This window comes from Lissotriton vulgaris, chromosome 5 (genome assembly GCF_964263255.1).
Source record: "Lissotriton vulgaris chromosome 5, aLisVul1.2, whole genome shotgun sequence".
Taxonomy (NCBI): Eukaryota; Metazoa; Chordata; class Amphibia; order Caudata; family Salamandridae; genus Lissotriton; species Lissotriton vulgaris.
The window spans coordinates 1,142,008,786-1,142,030,736 of NC_141693.1; the positions used below are offsets into that span (position 1 = coordinate 1,142,008,786).

The window sequence follows — 21,951 nt, forward strand, 5'->3', positions numbered from 1 at the left end:
GGTAAATAACACCGAATGATTCCTAAACAATTAATGTAAAACGCGTTAAAGTAATCCATGTCACCGATTTAGTTCCTGTTTACATTTCACCTGCTTTGCTTAATCTTCTAGGCCCCAAGAGTGTCTGCTTTTTCCAGGATGTTGTGTGCGTGTTTTTTTGTGTGTTTTTTTCGGACACCATAGATATTATTCTTGTATAATGAATACTTTAGTTTTAACCCGAGTTTCCTCCATGTGTTTATACCAGCCACATGGCAGTGCAAGTTTCTCGTGATGTGGACAGGAGTGTGAGATGCTCAGAAGATCGCTCTTTCTACAGACCTTATGAATATTCATACAGCCTGATTCATGAACGGGCCGTTTTGCGAGGCTCAAATAGCGAATCATAAGGAATCGCTATTTGAGACTCGCAAAACGGTATTCATGTAGGAATCGCAATAGTAATTGCGATTCCCACTGATTCCTTATTTGCGATTAGCTAATTGCTAATCGCAAATAAGGAATAACTCCCCATGCATTCCTATGGGCCAAAAGGCCCATAGGAATGCATGGGGAGTCATTCCTCATTTGCGATTAGCAATTAGCTAATCGCAAATGAGATTGCGAGTACAAGGGTGCCAGGGGTGTCCAAAGGACACCCTGTAGCACCCCTGCATGGAAATTAACACAGGTGTTGTGCACACACACATGTCCAAAGGACATGTGTGTGTGTGTAACGTGCAACTCAGAAAAATGCATTTTTCTGAGTTTTCGCAACTTACCGCGAGGTTTGACCTCGCGGTAAATTGCGGCCCGAAATTGCTTTTTCGCAATTGTAAAATGGATGATGAATTACATTTAAGGAATCTCAAATAGAGAATCCTTAAATGTAAATCCTCGCAAATATGCGAATTAGCAAATAGCGATTTTTGCATTTGGGATGTTGAATCCCAAATGCAAAAATCGCACTCGCAAACGGCCAGATTCTCAGAATCTGGCCCTTTGCGAGCCGATTCGGCCTTGATGAATAAGGCTGATAGTCTCGTATTTTGAGGGAGTCGAACATTTTCAAGTCTAATTATTCATAAAAAGTCACTATTGTTAATCATCTGATCAGTGCTTTAAATGGGAAAAAAGAAGTGCAGGTACTCATTAAAATGATCTAGAGGTGCGACAAGTGGGCGGGGCTATGGGCGTGGCTAAGGCCAAGATATGATGATACATAATGACTTTTATACCATTTGCAGCACGTATCAAAACACAAATTAAATGCATTTCTGTTAACAAAACAGGTTAAATCATTACACAAGGAATATGTTAAAAAATGCTCTTGTTTTGTAATATTTGCAACTTCTTAACCCCTTCGCTGCGGCGGCAATTCCGCCGCAGCGCTGGGGGGGCGAGAGATGCTCGCATGCTCGTGACGGAGCCGCTCCGTCACGAGCATGCGAGCATCTCTCGCCCCCCCAGGCTATTTTACACACCTAACAGAGGGTGACGATGGAAGGGGGGGTGGGCTAAAGCACTTTCAGCATAATGGTCGTTTCACGCCCAATCAACAGTGCAGGGTCTGCCTAGACCCTGCACTGTTAATCACAGCGTTAATCAAGCCCTCCCCAACACCTACAGTGTGGGGGAAATTCTAATGGGAACAACTGAAAGTTAGCAGCATCTCTGCAAAAGGCTCCTTCAGGGGCTCCATGCGACTGCAAGATCCAAAAGCAGCGCAGCATTTGTCACGCATTGGAGGCGATACCAAACTTTATCCTGCCATGCCATCTGTCAGGGTACCGCTACTCAACCTTGACTATAAAAAAAGTGCCGGTACTGACAGCTAGAAAATGCGGAAATGCCGGTACTCAGTACCGGTGAGTACCGACCCATTTAAAGCACTGCATCTGATATTGAGTAAAATTCGATATGATAATTCTTTAATCGATCGAATAAATATGATCATCAAAGCACAGATGGAAATGATAACAAGCATTTGCAATGCAATAGGTCTCGCATTAGGGAAGTTTAAGCTATTGGTCTTGTAAATGAATTTTTTTTATTTATGTGTTGGTTTTGAAAATAGCTAAATTAATAGCTTTGTCATTTACAATGCCAATAATTATAACTTTTGCAAATGTGACACCAATAACCTGGGGTGGCGCTGAGTGATGCTGTGGTGGTGCTGAGTGATGCTGTGGTGGTGCTGAGTGATGCTGTGGTGGTGTTTAGTGATGCTGTGCTGGTGCTGAGTGGTGCTGTGGTGGTGCTGAGTGATGCTGTGGTGGTGCTGAGTGATGCTGTGGTGGTGGTGCTGAGTGATGCTGTGGTGGTGGTGCTGAGTGATGCTGTGGTGATGGTGCTGAGTGATGCTGTGGTGCTGTGGTGGTGCTGAGTGGTGCTGTGGTGGTGCTGAGTGATAATGTGGTGGTGCTGAGTGATAATGTGGTGGTGCTGAGTGATAATGTGGTGGTGCTGAGTGATAATGTGGTGGTGCTGAGTGGTGCTGTGTTGGTGCTGAGTGGTGAGGCTGAGTGATGCTGTGGTGGTGCTGAGTGATGCTGTGGTGGTGCTGTGGTGGTGCTGAGTGGTGCTGTGGTGGTGCTGAGTGGTGCTGTGGTGGTGCTGAGTGGTGCTGTGGTGGTGCTGAGTGGTGCAGGGGTTGCGCTGAGTGATGCAGGGGTTGCGCTGAGTGATGCAGGGGTTGCAAGGGAAAAACGAGTCTAACAGAGGGCAGAAGGGCACAAAAAACGAGTCTAACAGGGGCAGAAGGGAACAAAAAACGCTATGAATAAAAGTAAGGTGCAAGCACATTATAAAGCGATAGCGTGTTTAAAATAGCCTAAAGCCTTTACAATACAGAGTCGACCTGGTAAGCACCTTTAGAAACATTGTAATCACTGAACAAAAGTAAATTAGCAAAGGAAGAAGTCTGTACTGCTGAGACGGAAGAATCCTTTGTAGCTGCGTGTAGCTGGAAAGATTATCATACTTCTAAGCAGCATATGTTTTTTATTGGCACATTTGTCTGTAAAGGTTCCCAACAGCAAAGCACATGCGACGGGACGGTGGGGCTGTGTATGTGGGTGTATGCAGGCTCGGCCTCACCAGTAGTGTAACTGACACAAGGACAATGCTCTGGGTGCTGCATGTTTAACATGCCGTGATTAACACATGGCGTGCAACAAGCGCTACATTTTTCACACAAGGAGACTGCCTTGGGTGCTTGATGTGTAACCCTACGTAATGGTGAGCAGTCCCAAAAGCATACAAATATTGCTATATTTTTATGGATACACTGAATGCGGCATGGTTAGCACACAACGTGCACCAAGTGCTGCATGTTTGAACAAACGAAGAGTGCTCTGGGAGCTACATGTTTAGCACTGGGTAAAAGGTGAGCAGTGCTAAAGCACATAAAAATAGCAATATCTAAAAAAAAAAAAGCAAAACATTTCAAACAAACACACAGCAAACTGAATATGGCATGGTTAACACATGGTGTGCACCAAGCGCTGCATGTTTGACACAAGGAGTGCTCTAGGCACTATATATTTCACGTGGCCTGGTTAACACACAGCTTGAACCAAGCACTGCATGATTGACACAAGGAGAGTGCTCTTGTTGGCTTCAACTTGTTACAGCTGACTAAGATTACACAAATGAGATTAGTAGGCGGAACGGCGACTCTGATAAGAAAAGGTGACACAGCGCCTCAAAACTCCATGTCAGAACGAGTGCTATTTAAGGAAATTAGAAAGATAGTTTTAAATAAATGTATGATAAAGAATTTGGCGAAGGTTAAAGCAGAAATAACGTACACACATGCATAGAAGGGGGTGGGGAGAATGAAAAAGCACGTTTGGCCATGTTGTCAGCGACCTCGGTGCCTGGAAGCGGTGGTGTCCATGGTGCCCCCTCGCCTTGCATGCCGCCTGCTGTGAATGCCCCCAGGGCTGTTATGCTCTAAGTTGCTGTCCCCGCTCTGGGTTCTGCTGCCCCTCGTATTTCTGTTGTGATGCTTAGTTAGCAAGTAAACAGAAAACAGAGCTGCTGCCGCTGTCTGCCATGTCTGCAGCGGCTCTAGGGATCTCAGAGCTAAGTCCAGGCAACACAACTGCGCCAATGTGGTCACGTAGGCAAAGCCGGCAAAATTATTAGAAGCAGCCGAACTGCTGAAGATAGGCGCAATTGTTAAAGGGAAAGCATGGCATTTTGCTAAAACACAGCCGCAAAATGAAATTAAATAAACGCGGCCGCGAAATTAAATTAAAGCGGCCGGGAAATGCGCATTCCTTTGTACAAGCAGGGGGCGGGGAGCGGATCCCTTTGATGTGAAGCTCGCGGCCGTGAAAGTGAAAGCAGGGATGTAAGGGATATAATTAGGGGGGAGGAAAAGTGAGGCCGAGCGCGCGCTGGGGTGAATGCCTGAGGCCAAGCTGCCTGTGGGAGGGAGGCTGATAGCTTCGATGTGGACGCGCGTTCCGCTTCAGTAAGCCACACAAACTGTCCGAAATCCGCTGGTTTCAGAGCTTGGTTTGCCCACAATACTCTCGTCTATTTATTCCTTGCGGAATATAATAGTCGAGACCTAAAAAATCAATATTAAAATCACAATTCATCTAACATAAAATACATATCTAGTGTTTCATATCACGTCATTAAGATGACTTTTTTAACAAATCTTGAAAACGGGGATACTCCAAACGAGAAACTAAATTATATTGTACAAGATTAGACACATGATATAGATATATACATTTCATTTTTATCTGTGATCGGTCATAATAAATCAAATCAATAAATAGATAAAATGTTAAAAACCACTACATTCTTCAGCCTCAATGCTTCCTCTTTTTTTGTACAGGCCCAAAAAAACGTTGTTGCCGATAAGCAGAGTAGAAGGTCAGAAAATAGCTAAAATGTTAAAAACCACTACATTCTTCAGCACCATTGCTTCCTAATTTTTTGTCAAACTTTTTTTTTTTTGTCAAACTGCTTCCTCATTTATATACTGGACCATAAAAACTTTGCTACTCAGAAGCAGACTAAAGGGTAAGGTAAAGATTTAAAAAAATAGTGCAACCCGACATTGTTTAAAAGTGAACAGTTTTACAATCGGGACAATGTAGTCAGCCCTTTCTTTCTTATAGAGCCCACCGAAAAAAACTAGATGCAGGTCAGATCGTAGGGAAAGGTTGTCACAAGGACATGAGCTTATATCCGAGTCCTTAAAAACTCTTTTCGGATGAGCTAGCATCAAAGATTTCAAATTCATACGGAATCTCAATAATATACATTTATGTTGTGCTGTACTGACATTTACTAAATAAAAATAGACACCCTCTATTACGGGTGGATTTAAGTGATAAGCAAGAGCTGACTGTTTGTCTTGATTCTTTTCCCGCCATCTGTATTCTTCCCTCCACATAAACATGTTAATTAGCTTTTGTTTCAGAACCTTACTACATGCTGTTGGATCTGTAAAAAAAAAAATCAGGTAATCCAGCATCAGTCAGCTTTGAGTCAACATATTTGAGCCATCTGATCCTCCTGTAGTTTTCCAGTTTGCAGCAATTACTTATTACCTTTTGCATTAGGGTCACTGTGTCCCTCTTCCAAATGGAAAGACCCAGTAAGATCGGGGCTAACTTAATTACGTCTTTGATATAAGGAAAGCCCAATTCAGTGTGTAAGTTGTAGTTGGAATAGGAAGGCGGTAGGGACACTAGGGACTTAAGAAAATATTTTCTATGGTTTGCAGTTAGTTTATCGGGGCCATGCCCCAGACACCTGCCCTGTATGTTGCCTCGGACTTTGTCTTGGCCTGATAAATGTTCTTTATGGGGATCAATGGTCTGGCGCCCAGCTTCTTGGAAAATAGTTTTATGGCTGCCAGACTTCTCTCCATTCTTAGGGAATGGTGTCTACTACTTCAATTCTTCCAGAACCCACATGGAGGTAGGAGGATTTCTCGTTTGCCAGCCCCTGCTATAATGGCAAAGGATTTGGTTAGGTAGGCGTATAGGCCTATTGAATCCATGTAAGCCATGCACGTGGGTATGAAGCGTTGAAGGGCTAGCCCCGTTCTTGCAATCAACACCGCATCGTCTGCGTAAGCCAGTATGGATAACTGTGTGTCAAATACAGGGACGTCCCGGAATGCCACCAAGAGAGCTTCCTCAACAACGTTTGTATAGATGGAGAAGAGAAACGGGGCGATCTTGAATGGGCTGGTGCATTCCCCATTTTGGCATAGCAGACAGATGCTGTGGCATTTGTAAATAGCTGTTGAGTAAAATTGATTATGGCTTGCTCAATCTCCATCTCCTTCATTATTAACCAGCTCTTGGAGTGGACCACACAGTCGAATGCTGCTGAGCAGTCCATTAATGCCGTGTAGATTTTCCCTTCCTTTGCTCAGGTGTATTTGTCTATTATTAATGCTAAGTTCTAACACTGGTCTACTGTGCCTTTTCCCCACTGGAACTCCTACTGCGCCTGAATTAAGATGTTTTTCTCCTGAGCCCACCCCTCCAGCCTAAACAGGAGGAGTCGAACCATGAGCTTTGCTGTGGTGTCCAACAGGGAAATTGGGCTGTAGTTCTTTGGGTTTGCCCTCTCCCCTTTTTTGTAAATTGGGACGATTACACTAGTTATCGATGGAGGGGTGGGGGGGGGGGGGGGCTAACTATGGCTACGTTATTAAAAACATTAGTTAGTTGAGTGACCCACAGGTCCACATTATCCTGCAAAACGTCAATTGGGACCCCATCAGGGCTTGGGGCCTTTCCAGGACTGCACAGCATCAAGGCTCTTCTCATTTCGCTGGGTGAGAAAGACAGTATGTCCTGTGAGGTGGACTCTGTATTGATAGGGAATGTGGCAGGGGGAGTGCTTAAGGCAAATATGTTGGCAAAATGAGCCACCCACCGAGCTTCCTCTGTACATTGTTGTCCATTGCTGGGTCCTTTGAATTTTTAAAATTCTGTGCTAACAAGAATTGCGTGAGTGTTGTTTTATATGTCTGGAGTACTAAAATAAAAGTATATACAGGAACCCAAATACTGGTTCGGTGAGATACTGTGTCAAGCACTTGAATTCAATTGACGTTTTAAGCCATCCCTTTAATTACATAGACCACACCTCTTGAAAATGATTCCTAGTTGCACTTTTTTGGGCATGCCTCTTTTTGAGACTTACCCGCCAAACCTTTTTCATTTTCTACTTCAGTTGCTGGGTAGAGGTGTATGTAAACTATTTTCTGTTTGATTCGTACTACTAACACCATGTTTTCAGTTCCGAAACTCCATGCTTTTCTGAAACTACAAGATAGAGAATAAAAAATTTACACTTCTCTGGTGTATGCTTCGTAACTGTGGCTGCAAGGACAGACGGCCACGCAAAGATCCATGTTGGAAAGAAGGATGAGAAAGTGGCATTAGCCTCTATATCTCTCAGCAAGGGGCAATATTAGTATTTTTTGTTGTAACAAAGCAGGCGCTGAGAATGTGTGACACCTTACTTGCTCTGTAACACACTATGCATAAAGGTATGTTATGTACCAGTGAAAGGGCAGTGTTGATTTGGCATCTTTTGGTGTGTTTCCCCTGTCTTTTTGCTTTCTGGCTATGCCAGGCCCTAACCTTCCCTTTACTTACTAATAGGTCACCCCAAAGGTAGGCCAAAGGTACCCCTGTGGGCAGGGTGCTGCTTAGGTTAACAGTAAGACATGTACTGGTCTGTGTGACATGTCCTGGTGGAGAAGAACAGTGTAGTGTATTTCATCACTGCAAGGCTATCTGTCCCACAGGAAAGTATTGGAGTTTTACTTATAACATCTTATAAGCATACCTTTCCATTGGGACAAGATGGGAAATGGAGTTTAGTATGCCTGGACTCAGAATATAAAAATGCATCTTTTAGTGCAGATAATTTTAATGTTCTGTTTTTGAAAATACCACTTTTTCTCGCTTAGCCATCCTGTGTGCCTCTGCTGGCTCTGTGGATTGACTGGCTTTGGAGTGACAGGGGCTGGGGATGTGCATTCTCATCAGACAGCCACTGGGTGGTGGGGGGTGGTCCATATGTGTCCTGCCTTTCTTGGAAGAGTTGGGCTGGGCTGAATAGAACTGAGCTGCATTTAGAGTAGTGGGAAGAGAATTCCTTGCACCTGAATGGGCCTGGTCTGCCTTGAACAATGCTGTCTCCACCTCCTGCCGGGAAGCCGAGCCAGAGAGGACAGAACTGGTTTGAACTAAGCACAGACAATTTCTGCATGAGAGACAAAGGGATTTTGAGTACAAATATTGAGGCCCAGACCCCAGAACTTTAGATCTCGCTATGATCAAGTAACCTGCTAAGAAGAAGAGCTGGAAGAGCTGCCAGGAGGAGTACTGCCCCTTTGCTGTGTTGTTTCTTTGTTGGGTTGGCCTGCAGTTGCTGCTTCTGCCTTGGGCAGTGAAATGACTTGACTTTCTTTTTCATGTGCTGAGTATCTCCAAGGTCTTGAAATAGAGCTTGCCTCCTGTTCTGAAGCCTCAGGGACTGCAAAGACTTCACCAACCTCTGGGTACCGCTTCTGGAACCGCTGTTTTAGTTGCCACAGAGAGGGAAACGCAACCGACTCCCATCGATGGTTCTGTGTCCTGATGGCACAATAGAAGGCACCGTCTTCATGTCGCAACGCAACCCTGGTCTCACTGGCATGATGATGACCGACGCCACCGAGCCGCTGCTTGTACCATGACCTATGGGCACCGCACTCCGCACTGCCTCGCTTCGCCATCCTGGTCTGGGCGCAGGGAAACTATATACGCTTGGCATAATATAGCTAATAGAGCAACTTATGTTGGATGGCTGAAACCGTTATAGATATATTGGTTAGGGAGTAGATTGATAAGTTTGGCATGTGTGATGAAATGTGATTGGGACTTTCTTAACCTTTGACATCATTTGCATGTTATCTTCTGGGTTGTTTATAATATCGGTGATCATTCCAATACACTGTTGATGTAGACTAGTACTGCATTGTTAGTAATCAACCATATCATTGTAAAATATTGATCATTGTGTGAGGTATTGATTAGGACTAAGAGGTTGGGGGCCTACTTTTATCATCACCTGAAGCTAAGTTTGATTTGATTTTGATATTTATATAGCGCAACAATCACCCGAGGGCATCAAGGCGCTAGAGAAAGACCCCAAATAAGACATCGTCCAGAAGAAGAATGGAGGAGCTTCAGCTCGCCGTTTTTGCCTGAGAACAGCCAGGTCTTAAGGGCTTTTCTAAACGGGAGCAGAAGAGGAATAGATCTAAGCGCCAAGGGTAGGGAATTCCAGAGGTTACATGCTACACTGAGAAAGCCCTATCCCCCCACTTCTTCTTCTTGGTACCAGAAGTTGCATTTGATGAGAGGAGCGAAGTAGTCATCCTGGGGAATACCATTTGAACAAGGTCTTCAGTCTCCTAAGATAGGAGGCATGCAGTGACTTATGGACTATACACAGGGCTTTAAAACTGATGCGTTGTTCAATGGAAAGCCAGTGTAGGTGTTCTAGTCCTTTTTTTGGCTGATTGTCTTTTGGGAATGTCGAGAATGAGTCTTGCCAGGGCATTCTGTAGTACCCGGAGTTTATGTTGTAAGCCCTTACTAGCAGCCAGGTACAGGGCATTGCAGTTGTCTAATCTGGCCATTGCCAGAGCTCCCTGGATCCTGGCTGAAAGCTGGATGAAAGGGAAGATTTTTTTTAAACATCCTCATGAGCCAGGAGCATGTGGAAATGGTACGGTTCACTTGGGCCATGAAGCTAAGTTCCGTACCCATCAAGACTCCCAGATTCTTGGCCTTTTCACTCAGGACAGGACTGCATCCTAAAGATTGGGGCCAGCAGTTACTGTTCCATTTGGCTGCCCCTGATCCGAATATCATCACCTTCGTTTTCCCCCCATTAAGTTTAAGGGAGTTAGACGACATCCAGTTTGCAACTCAAGACAAGCTGCCGCTGACATTCTCCGACCATGAGCCCAGCCCCTTAGGGATGGTAACCATAATTTGTGTATCATCTGCATATGACACCACCTCCAATCCAAAAGAATGGATTACTGTAGCGAGGGGTGCCACATACAGATTTAAAAAGGTGGGACTCCGGGAAGACCCCTGCGGGACTCCACAAGGTAATGAGTAGGAGTCAGAGTGAAAATATTTTAGATTCACCCTTTGGGATCTTCCTGTCAGGAATGAGGACAAAAGGGCTTGGTGGGATATACCAAGACTCCGGAGTCTGTCCAGCAGCAACATGGGAGAGATGATGTCAAATGCTGCTGTCAGATCCAAGAGAATTAGTACCACTCCCTGCCCTTTGTTCACCTTACGCCTGATGTAGACCGAGGCAGAAACCAGGGCCATTTCTATACTTTGATGCCTTCTGAAACAAAACTGTGACTCATTGAGCCAGGATTGCCTATCTGCCGTTTCCATAAGCAGCTTATTGAGATGTGTCTCCAAGATTTTTGCTGGAACAGGAAGCAGAGAGATGGGACGGTAATTCTTGCAGTTCCTAGAGTCCAGATTTGGTTTCTTCAGAAGAGGTCTAATTATGGCCTGTTTCCAAGACTGGGGATAAATTCCAGAGCGAATGATGATATTCATTAGTTTACAGAGGGGTTCTGCTATAGAATCGGCAACCATATGTAAGATTGTCGGTGGGCATACCTCCATAGGAGAACCGGAATGCGTTCTCCTCAGATACTGTATGAGAGTAGGGGGCGTAAGGTTGCAAAATATTTGTAGGCCCCTGTGTTCGCCATTAGACAACAGTGGACCATCTTTGGTAGGGCTGTTTACTGTTGGATTTGCAGTGGACATATTTGAGTTTGCCTCCAGCCCAGTGTATGTGTCCTTGACCTTATCCTGAAAAAAGGAAGCTAATTGATCACAAAATGTTTGTTGTCCGGTTCTGCAAAGGATTGAGAGGATGAAATCTGTTGTACCTGATGAAACAGTTCTTTGGTCGATTTAGATTACCTGTGTGCAGTACAAATATTTGTCTTTTGCAAGCACAGCTTTATAATCCTTGACCCTGGCTTTATAAATAATTCTATCTTGATCCTCTCGGGTTCGTGTCCATGCCCGCTCAGCATGACAACAACATTGTTTTGAACGCCTTAGTTTCTCATTGTACCAAGGAGCTGAGGAGAGGCATTTTTTCTGAGTATATGTTTTAGGAGGTGCCAAATTTATCCGCAAGTTATTCTGAAGCAGGATTTTCTGACTCCTAGCACTCACAGAACATAACTCACAAGAGAATGATTGAGAGACACCAGCAAGTTCTCCCTTTTTCAGAAAAGGACATACTTCCTTTAAGGGCTAAGGGGCTGTCACCTCAATATTGGATGAACACAACAGGGCATATAGCCTACTTTAATACACCCAGCTAGGGTATTCTTTGTTGAAAATACGAACAATGTTTTCTGTCAATATAAGTGATTTAAACACCTCAAATTACCCTTCACCCTCACCAGCATTTTGAATTATCCCTGATCAAACTCGGAATAGTTCAAGTACCAGGAGCCGCCTGGTAATCTCAAGGAAACTTGGGCAAAATATGTTATAAACAACATTGTTTCTTTGAGGGTGAAAGGGTGAACGTGAAAATGTTATGCATCTTCATCCAGTTAGAAAAATGAATGATAAGCAGAACCATAGAACAGCAGTCAGTTAGTGGTCTCCCATTTAGGGCAAAGATTATTGCGTGTCTCCCTTAACGTACATTCCAGAAATAATAGGTGCTTCTGAGCATTATACTAGTTTTCCGTCAAATAAATGACCACACTTGAGGCAGTCTCTGTGGTCAGCTCTACATACAATGTACCCAGTACGGGCCTGCTTGGATAGATTCGTTCTACTTCCTCATTGCTGTGCTCAATCTTTACTCCCCTTGACCTGCTGATGACTCCAAATTCACGACTGGGTCAAAACGCCCTTGAGGACCCCGTAAATCATACTAGTTTCATACTATTCATGTATCAGAGGATTTCCATCTGTAGTTTTTGAGTCTTTTTAAAACCGACGCAGACCTTTACGGTATCTAGGCTTACAATGTGTAAATAACTAGCCTTGTGTGATCACTCTATGCACTGAGCACATTTCCTTGCACCTTGTATATAGGAATAGTATGTAATCGTATTGGATTAACAACACAACAGTCATTACGGCAAACCTCCTTTTATCTGAGTCTTTTGGTTTCTGCTTTTCATTTATTGGTTTACTTACTAATTGCATGTACGTGTTTTCTTGCCTTTTTATAGTCATCCTCGATGATGAAACAGTGTTGTTTATAATACAGAACTCTGGAAATGCACCTCTAATCACTGTATCCTAGTATTGAAACTTCAGCAGTCCTCTTCTAACTTGAACAAGAATGTACATGATCCATTGTGTCGCTGATAAGAAATCTGCAAGCCTTCACAAGGCACTTCTATCCTGTTGTACTTGAATCACTACTTTAAGCTGAAGCATTCACAGAGTTGTCGCAGGGCATCTGCATATCATAACCAGTAATGCAGAAGGCGACCAGAGGGTCAGCCATAGCGGGGTGAGTGGGGAGAGAGTAGATGGATAGTATACCTCTTTACGTCTGTAATGCCTGTACACCAATAGGTATCCTTTGCGTTTATCAGGCAAAGACCACAAGAAACCCACAAGGGGCAGGTAGTTTGACCCTAACGAATAGAAACAATTCTTATTTTGTGTGTTAGACACTCACTTGCCTTATTGATGGCATGCTTCATCATTGGGTCTCATCCTGGCCCCTAAAAAACAGGATGGCCTTCACCATATTTCAGGAAGCACTTTGGATAATTTCCTGCCGGGGTCTTGGAATAAAAATACCTTAGAACACCTGGGTATCCCTTTATTAGTTGAGTCCCTGGTATGATTAAAAGCAGTACTATGAAAGGGAGGGGGGTGTCTTGGAGATAATGATCCTACACTTGGTAAACGTTTACAGTCACTGTAGGTGCCAAGAAGTTTCGACACATGAGCTTAACACATCCTTTTAAAAAAAAAAAATTTGTATTGCTTTGTCTACACATCTACAAACAACCATCGTTTTACTACTTGCATTCAATGTCCTCCATCTCCATTATTTCTGTAACTAGGAGTCTCATGGTCCCTAGCAGCATAGTATGTTACGTTACACGTGCATGCTCATCAGATTGATTCTTTATTCTCTCACTGCAGTGCAACCCACCATTGAAGGACATAAGATTATTAGCTCCCTGAGGGTAACATTCTCCATTGGTCAACCAAAATAACAATTAACTAAACCCTCCCCACCCTCCTCCACCGGTGTGTCTTGATCATCCAACACTAATACTTCAGCAGGCCACCGCCTTCTTAACACTCTATGCAGAGTAATACTGGTACCATTCACCTGAAATTGTAAGCACACTTGCGGTACTATGGTTACATGATGCGTCTATACTGGGGGGTTCCCATAATCCTCACATATCAGGTATGATCCCAGTCACCCTCTCATGATCTCATTGAAGTGGTCTCCTCCTCCTGCACTCGCAAGGACTGAACCAAGGCCTCCAATACCCTCGCAGTCTCCAGTGCCCTATCGTTATTAATCCGCTTAGCCTGCTGAAGCCACACTGTGCTTTCACTTGCTGTCCACTTAGCTAGCTCTAATTTCCACCTCCTTAAAACTGAGCCCTCCCCTCGATTTCCAGTGGGTGCTGATGTCCCTCTCAGCTAACAGCAACCCCAAATCCAAAAACTTGCTTGTTACCTTCGTTTTGGGTGTGTGTGGGAACCAATATAGTAAACATGTGTCCATGTCAGCTTCTATGCGTCGCCCTGTAACATCGCAGAGATAGGTCCACCACCTCCTCCCAGAACGTTCCCAGTTGAGGGCAATCCCACATCATATGTAAGAACTCCGCCCCTTCAAGTGTACAGCGTGGACACTGGGCCGTACCTACTCCTAAGGTTTTGGCCGAGTGGGAGGGGGAGGAAGAAGGACCTAACTCTGAAGGCCAGTAATGAGGACCCCAAAATTTAGGGCTATCCCCAAAAAGAACAAGTTCCGTCTTCCCGGGTTTAACTTAAGGTGGTTCTGGTCCATCCACTGTTGGATATGTAACATAGTGGTCTGAAATTCGGTGATGCAACTATGCGAGTTATCAATTGGGAAAACTAGTTGCAGATCATCTGCATAGTTAAAAACTGTCACATTCCTGTCTTTAAGGCAGTGGATTAAGGGGAGGATGTAAAGGGTGAACAGATGGGGAGAAAGAGCGGAACCTTGTGGTACACCACCGTTGGTTTTGCATGGTGGGGCCACAAAGTGGCCTAGGCGGACGGCCTGGAAGCGATCCTCCAGGAAGGAGGAGAAGCCAACAAGCCGCTGCACCCAGAATGCCGGCTTATTTGACACGGTCGACCAAAGTAACATGGTCGACCGTGTCAAAGGCGGCGGAGAGGTAGAGAAGGACCAGTGCTTGAGGAGAGTGTTTATCCGCGCCGTCACGGAGAGTGTCCAGGACAGGTAAGATGACGGTTTCAGTAGAATGGGCTGGCCGGAAACCTGCCTGAAAGGAATTAAGATATTTAGGTTCTACCAGGAAGGCTGACAGGCATTTGGCTATGTGAGCCTCTAGCACTTTTGCTAAGAACGGGAGAAGGGAGATGGGACGATAATTAGATAAAAGTGTTGGATCAGCACCGGGTTTCTTCAGAAGAGGGACCACAGTGGCTTTTTTAAATGCTTAGGAACTTGACCGGTAGTGAGTGACTCATTCAGTAGTGTCAGTGCTGGGCCTGGATAGACTGATAAACAGTCCTTGAGTATGTGAGGTGGGCAGCAGTCAGAGGGCGCTCCAGATTTGACTTTAACGAGGAGCTCCTGAAGAACCTCAGTGCTGATGGGGAAACAACTAAGAGTGCATTTGTTACTGTGTATAGTGGTTCTGGGTGACATCGGGGATGCAGAGGAATGCTGGCTTTTATGGTAATGATTTTTACTATAAAGTAATCCTTTAGAGAATTACAGAGAATTTGAGAGGGCGTGACCTTTGTAAGAACCCTGTCTGGGTTGGACAGTTCATTCATAACAACAAAGATTTCTTTGGAGCTTTTGTTAGAGTTAAGGATGCGTGAAGAGAAATGACCAGTTTTCGCTGCGATGATAGTCTTCATATGTTCTTTCCGGGTGGATATGTACAGCAGTTTCTTATCAGGGGAGTATTCCCGTCGCCACTGCCTCTCTAGTTGGCGTAAGGCCAGTTTCTGGGTTTTAAGTTCAGAAGAGAAACATCTCTGGTCATCGGCACGTCAGGCTAGTTTAATTTTCCTGAGAGGTGCATGCTTGTTACTGGCCTCAAGAAGCCTTTGGGAGAGATGTACCTCAGTGTCGTTGATATATATATTTTTTTTTTTGTGAAGAAGTGGGGAGTTAGGTCCTGGGACGTGCGGTCGGCAGGACCATGGGTTATATTTTGTAAAGAAACAATGTGCCAACCACACACTTACTTTTGATCCTCTTCTTTTGAGGAATAAACCAAGAGAAACTTCTAGGTTTATCCGGGTATTCAACCTTTACCCTTTTACTTTTTATTGTTATCAAATTCTCAATTTCATGTATGAAAAGAACACTTTTTTTTGAAATCACATCAAAAGACAATTATTCACAACACAAAACATTTTTAGACATACAAACAACTAATTGTATATACACACTAGTTCACTTTGATATATATACACATATACTTTACAAAAGGCCAGAGTTTTGGTTGGTATAAATCAGAGATTTTAAATAGACCATTGTTGAAAGTCAGAAAACAATTAATAGAAACAACTTAATTAAGTTCACAATTCATTTTACAACCATAGACCAAATGTGAATTTCTTTAGTCGTTTCCACTTAAGAGTGTCCCATTAAGATGTAACCGACAGGGAAAGTCAAACATATTTACAATTTATGCAGGGTAACAACCGGCAAGGTGAAAGTAAACAGCATTGGGTGGTGCCCACTACTTATGAGAAGAGCCGAAGCAAATAAATAGACCGCGCTGCTGGCTGCATTTGACTCCGGTCCCCGTCCACAGCTCCGCCCTCTTGCCACCTGATTGGCTGTTGCAGGGGGAGTCACTCGGGGCAGGAGGGAAGCCGGAACAGCCGACTTACGCGCAAGGACAGTAACTTGTATTTGTTTTAAAAACACAGAAAACAAAGTAAAATTCTAGCAGTGCAAATTTCTTTCCTACAGTTTAAAATTACTCTCTAATCCCAAAGACCTAGCAGACCATTTGAGTGGGCCAGCCTTTTACTTGAACATCGCAGTTTGATGGTCCTGTGCAGATACTTTGCCTTACATGTTTTTATTGATTTGTTTTGCTGACCTGCTTTAATGCTATTTTTTCATTAGAAGCTGGTATTGAACATCGGGGAATGAAACGAAAGCAGCAGAAGCTGAAGATGGGACATGGAGGCACCCTGGACAGTGCTGCATCTGGAGTACTGGGTGTGTTATTTTATTCTTGCAAATTTTTATGTTTGTGAACTCCTAACTAGTTTGACTTCTTTTGCATATGAATAAACTCTGGGTTATGCTAAAAGTACTTTTTGTTAAATTCTGTTTGTTCCTAGCTGCACAATAATCAATGTGAACTAACGTGCCAATCGATGAGTTTGGGGTTAAATTGAACACTTCTCAATCATTCCTTATCAATTTATGGAACTTTTTTCATGACAAATGTAGGAACCCACCAGGGCCGGCTCTAGGCATGTGCAAGCTGTGCACCTGCACAGGGCCACCAAACCCCAGGGGCCACCACGCCAATATATATCCTTAATATATTAATCCTCTGAGGATGGATACATATTTGCGTGGTGGCCCCTGGCAGGGATTTGGCGGCCTCCGGCTCTGTTCCACTTCTAAACTCCCTGACCCCCTCCCCTCTTTACTGGCCAGCGAGCTCCGCCCTGCCCGGACCCCCTCTTCCGGGCCCCCTACCTACGCTCCCTGCCCAGGGCCACCATGAGCCTGGAGCCGGCCCTGAACCCACATCAGAGCTCCTTCCTGCGTTGACCGTAATTGATGTGCTCCGACCTTTCAACTCTGAATGTTCTAAAGTATTGAAGATAGTTTAACTGATCGGTTCCTTAGAGATATCCAAATGACAATCCACTAAAATCATTCCCCTTTCAAAAAAAGAAATATTTACCTTAGTGAATGAAGCAGTTTTTGATCTTTTCACTTAAAGTAGCTGCCATCAGTCCTTGACTCAAAACTAACTTCAGACCTTGCAGACTCCAATTTAGGAACCTACAGACACATATATGTCTGTTCATGTATAATATCAGATATAGGGCTGTGCATTTGGGGTCAGTGACAACTGCAAAGTCCATTGAAAATTAAGATGATGGCAGACATTCCAACATTGGGGAAACCGAAAGAGGGAGATTTAAAAAAAATATAATCAGGAGGATTTAGTTTTCCTGGTTAACTTGCATTGAAATGCGTTTCAATTTTAGGCAGGAGAAAGCTAAATTAAAGTCACTTTTGGCTTTACAAATCTGGATTCTCCCACCTAAATCAGGTCTATTGGCAAGTATGTGATGGACTAATTTATAGCTCTGTAGGGCCTGGAGTTTCCAGCCCCTACATCGCCGTGGAAACTCATAGAGAAGTACAAGTAAACACAAACCATGGGGAAACCCCACTTCAAAAACACAGTCCGCTACAAGTTGATATTAGGAGTTCTCATTCCGCTGAGCATGTGATCCTTCCATTTCTTCTCTGCTGTACAGCATATGGAAAATTGATGCCGGAAATTATATTATCAAACAAAAGGGAAAGCCGGAACCTGCTTTATTTTAGTTGGCGTCTCCTGATTAATGCTAGATCAAACAATTTATTTTCGTTTGAACTGGTACTTTATTTATACCTTTTCTTAACTTTTGGTGTTGCCAAATTCAAGAGCCCTGATGAGAGTCCGCTTATTCAATATTAGAGACTCGAAATGCTTTGGCATATGATGATACATGATAGAAACACGGAGGAAATATGAATTAAATTTCTGTCTATATATAGAGGAAAGGTCCCATGTATTAGACATTGATGCGTTCCCTGTGTTTCCCCTTCCTTCATTGAAATTATGATGTATACAATATTCCCATAATGTCTATGAAATAATACTTAGGCTTTGTTGCTAAACATAAGATCATTAACATACTTAGATGGTTGTTTACATTTTCTTCCTATTAATGTTTGTCTATATTGTGTATTCATAACACAGTATTATCATTTAATGTTTTGTGAATCAAATGTACATATGAACTGCTGCGTGCTCCGGAAGAACCCCTTGTCTCGCAGGGCAGTGCGCGCAGACCCCCTTAGCAGCACAGATAAGGCAGCAGCCGCTGCGGGCTGCTCACAGCTAGGTATCCCATAAGCAGTCCTCACAGGTGAATACAAGAAGGACGAACTCCTGGGAGCTGCTAGGAGTGGGAATGAAGAGAAGCTCATGCCTTTGCTGACACCTTTAAATGTGAACTGCCATGCAAGTGACTGGCGAAAGGTAAGCCATTCTTACATTTCACAAAATTGCCGGCTAGTATTGTGGTGACGCTCTAGTTGTTCGGCAGAGCACACGCTTGATGGGAACGGAAGGCGGCCATCGGAGAATGCAGCAGAAACGAAGGGTGAATACACGCTTTCCCTGCGCTCGGGAATAAAGTTATTTAAATCATCAGCATCTAAAGTGTCGGTGCAATTATTACGGCTGTGCTTCCACCGCTATAAGTATGTCATTTTTTTCAGCACAATTGTATTGTATCATGAAACTAGCACATGGCATAGCCCTATGTGGGTTGCAAAAGCATCTGCCTGGCCTGTTAGCCGTACTAGACTGCATGTTTGTAAGGATGTTGTATTATGCCTGAGACTGTGGGAAGCATTTTGGTGACATGTCTTGGTGACCAGAGTGCTGCACTTATGTTTTTTGGGAGTGCAGCGCATAACCGTGTGGTGGATGGAAGCAGTTTGAGATACCCCTGCAGGTTTATCGTAGGCTGGTGGCTAAGAATTTCTCTGCAGATTCCTGATTATATGTGGTTTCTTCCTTTCAAAACGTTTTGAGTGGTTCACAGCAGAAGGGTGCCCACCTTGGCTTATGTTGCTGGGAACGGCCACAGCTGTGGAAGAGGGTGGGGGGGATCTGCCAGATTGCATTGTATTAGTCTTCCTCCTTATGTTGACATTGCGTAAGGGATGATCAGTCTGGAGCCAGACCTGCAGGGGGATTATGTTAGTGTTCCAATTCACCTGCTGTGTATAGTAGATCTCTTCACCTATGGGTGTCTGCTCATCTTGCAACATTGACTTAGTGCGAGTGGACTCCTAATTCGTTGAAGTGTCACAACAGTCACATCATACAGGGTGTGGGTTAAGATCTAGTTATATTTAGGTTGATAATATGCCTTACAGAGAGTGGCATAGATTGAGATTGCTGTGGGGGAAGTTATTTATAAGTACCAACGACACAGATAGCAATGGGTCAAACAAAAACCTAACTGTGTGTCTGTAGGGTACAGCCGCGAAATCAAACTTAGAGTATTTCGTGGTGAGAAAAAAGTGTTCCCATCAGATTACCGACCTGTACCACCCTGCATCCTTTGGGATCCTTCACCATGAAGGTAAGTGGTTTTACCCACAGTAGATTTGGCAGGTTGTAGCCTATTCTAATGAATATGTCCCAAAAAGTGAGTGTGGTATAATATGGCATCAAGTGGTAATCTGACTAGCAGTGCTAAATGTGGTAAAAATTAAATGCATGATGTGAAAAACCTCTTACAATTGGGTAGTGAAAATGGTAAATAGAACAATTTTAATAAGTACCTATCCACTCCCAAAATTAAAACCAGTGCATAGTAGTGTAAACAAATGACTACTAAGGTAGATGTATGGTCGACATGTTTCTGCAGTTGAAACAGAGCCTATTGGTCTCCTACTGCTTCTTCAGGACCTTGACTTATGCTACTGCTTGATATAAGTGAATCAGTGAAAAATATAAAGGAGATCTACTATATCACCTGGAATTCGCCTGTTGTTGTGGTCCAATTGGCATCCAATTGCAGCAGACAAATACACAGACAGACACACAGAAAGAGAAAAGTGCAAACATATACCAATTAGTTATATATTATGTTGTCATTAGAATGCCAACTCATCATGCTGGTCATTGCAGGCAATACTCCTAAGTTCTATTTAAGTAACTCAGTATGTGCCATATTACTTGATTTTCTTGATGTAGGTATTCACTCACCTAATTTGTAGGGAATATCAGCCCCACCTCACCTGGCCACAGCGCAGGTAAAACGGAGCACCGCTCTATTAAAGAGGAGAGAAGGCATGAAAAGGAAGGACTTATGAGTTGCAATGTAGATACTAGACGAACTGCTCCAGTATCGAGCCTTGATATACATATATCTATTTTGTACGTTTTTTTAAAACATGAATTTAGCGCATAAACCAGGGCACCGTGTTTTTTAACGACCCCTACTACCTGTTAGTATTTAGTTCGGGTTCATTTAATTGGCGCCTTCAAAATATTGCTGCTGTTCTGCGTTCTAATGGACTAAGTCACAAACGATTCTTTGTATTGGAACACCGTTAGAACGCGATCTTTGAATTAATTTAAGACCCTGCATGTTGGTTTTGAATTAGCACACTGGGGTTGTGAGAACCATCTTTGCAATCTCACTCGAAATGTGCTAATGTTATTGGCCTCAAATCAAGCACATAGGATAGAAATAGGCATGCTGAGAGTGCGAGGGCCATGCTGTAGGTCTACGAGCATCACAATCTAAAAGCGCTTGTATATCGATTCGGCGCTTACCTGTCCGTCGGTACCCCGGACGTCCGTCTGGGCTGTCAGTGGGGAGCTATCCGACAGGACGCAGGGCCGCCATTATAACAAGATTCAGCCTCTTCCTTGCGTGCTCCACGTCACGCGAGACCTCGCGCTTGACGTAAAAGGAGCATGGGAACTGTAGTTTTGTCCCTCACGAGGCTTACTGAAAATCGGCTAGTTTTATCGCTATTTTCGGGGCGCCATTTGAAAGTGTACAATCGCCATCAAAGTAATGGTTAGTGCTCAACAGGTCAACCCTCAGGAATTACACCGCCCTGATGGCCGCGCAAAACATCTTAAAGAGCATTATTCTAACATTTTATACACAATAAAAACATGTCACGAAAGCAGTCATTAAATCACTGGGATAACGTGGAATGTGCTGTGTAGTACTGCCGCCGAACACGTATGGTCGGGTCCATGTAGCCTATATCGCATATAGCTGCCCTTAATACTCTGTTTTATTATCACTGAATGAGTCTCTTCATGAAGGATATATAGGCATAAATATCATGGTGCAAGGTGTTCATGGCAGTTAAACAGTGGTAATTCTCTGCAAGTCAATACAGAGATCCATTTTATTATCATAAGATGTTTAATTATCAACAAACCCTAAGATCGTGAGTGTTATTCGATCTTATTTCTGGAGTACTGAGCAAGCCCAATTTGCTTTTACAGGAAGAATACCTGGATTTAAAAAATTCATGCTGATGGCAGGGTCATAGTGACATCCAAGGAATGTCCTCATTTAATCCAGTCTTGTCTGTCTGTAATCTGTAGACCAATTTTTGTTCTAGTTTGAACAAAAAGGCACTAACATCGGTGATGTGTGGTGAAATAAGTGGCTGTTCAAGTACAGTCCAGCGTAGATCTGTTGGCAGATGTTTTGTTTGTATGAAATGATTAGTAAGTCTGGTAGCCTGTCTTAAGCATCGTATCGAGCTTTTATGCTCGCAAATGCGTAGCTTAACTTTTCGAGTCGTCATTCCCACGTATTTCTTGTTACACAGACATGTGATCAGATAAATGAGGTTCATACTGTTACAAATGGTGAACCT

The 21,951-nt window shown here is 43.6% G+C and overlaps 1 protein-coding gene across 4 annotated transcripts in view; it reads left to right on the top strand.

Annotated features, from left to right (window-relative positions):
• TRUB1 (TruB pseudouridine synthase family member 1) overlaps positions 1-21,951 on the top strand; it is a 184,453-nt gene that overhangs the window by 23,478 nt on the left and 139,024 nt on the right. For all 4 annotated transcript variants that reach the window (XM_086922900.1, XM_086922899.1, XM_086922898.1 and 1 more), the window contains exon 2: positions 16,405-16,500. In XM_086922900.1, the coding sequence (XP_086779026.1) occupies positions 16,428-16,500 (73 nt within the window). In that variant the 5' untranslated portion in view covers positions 16,405-16,427. The remainder of the gene's footprint in view (positions 1-16,404; positions 16,501-21,951) is intronic.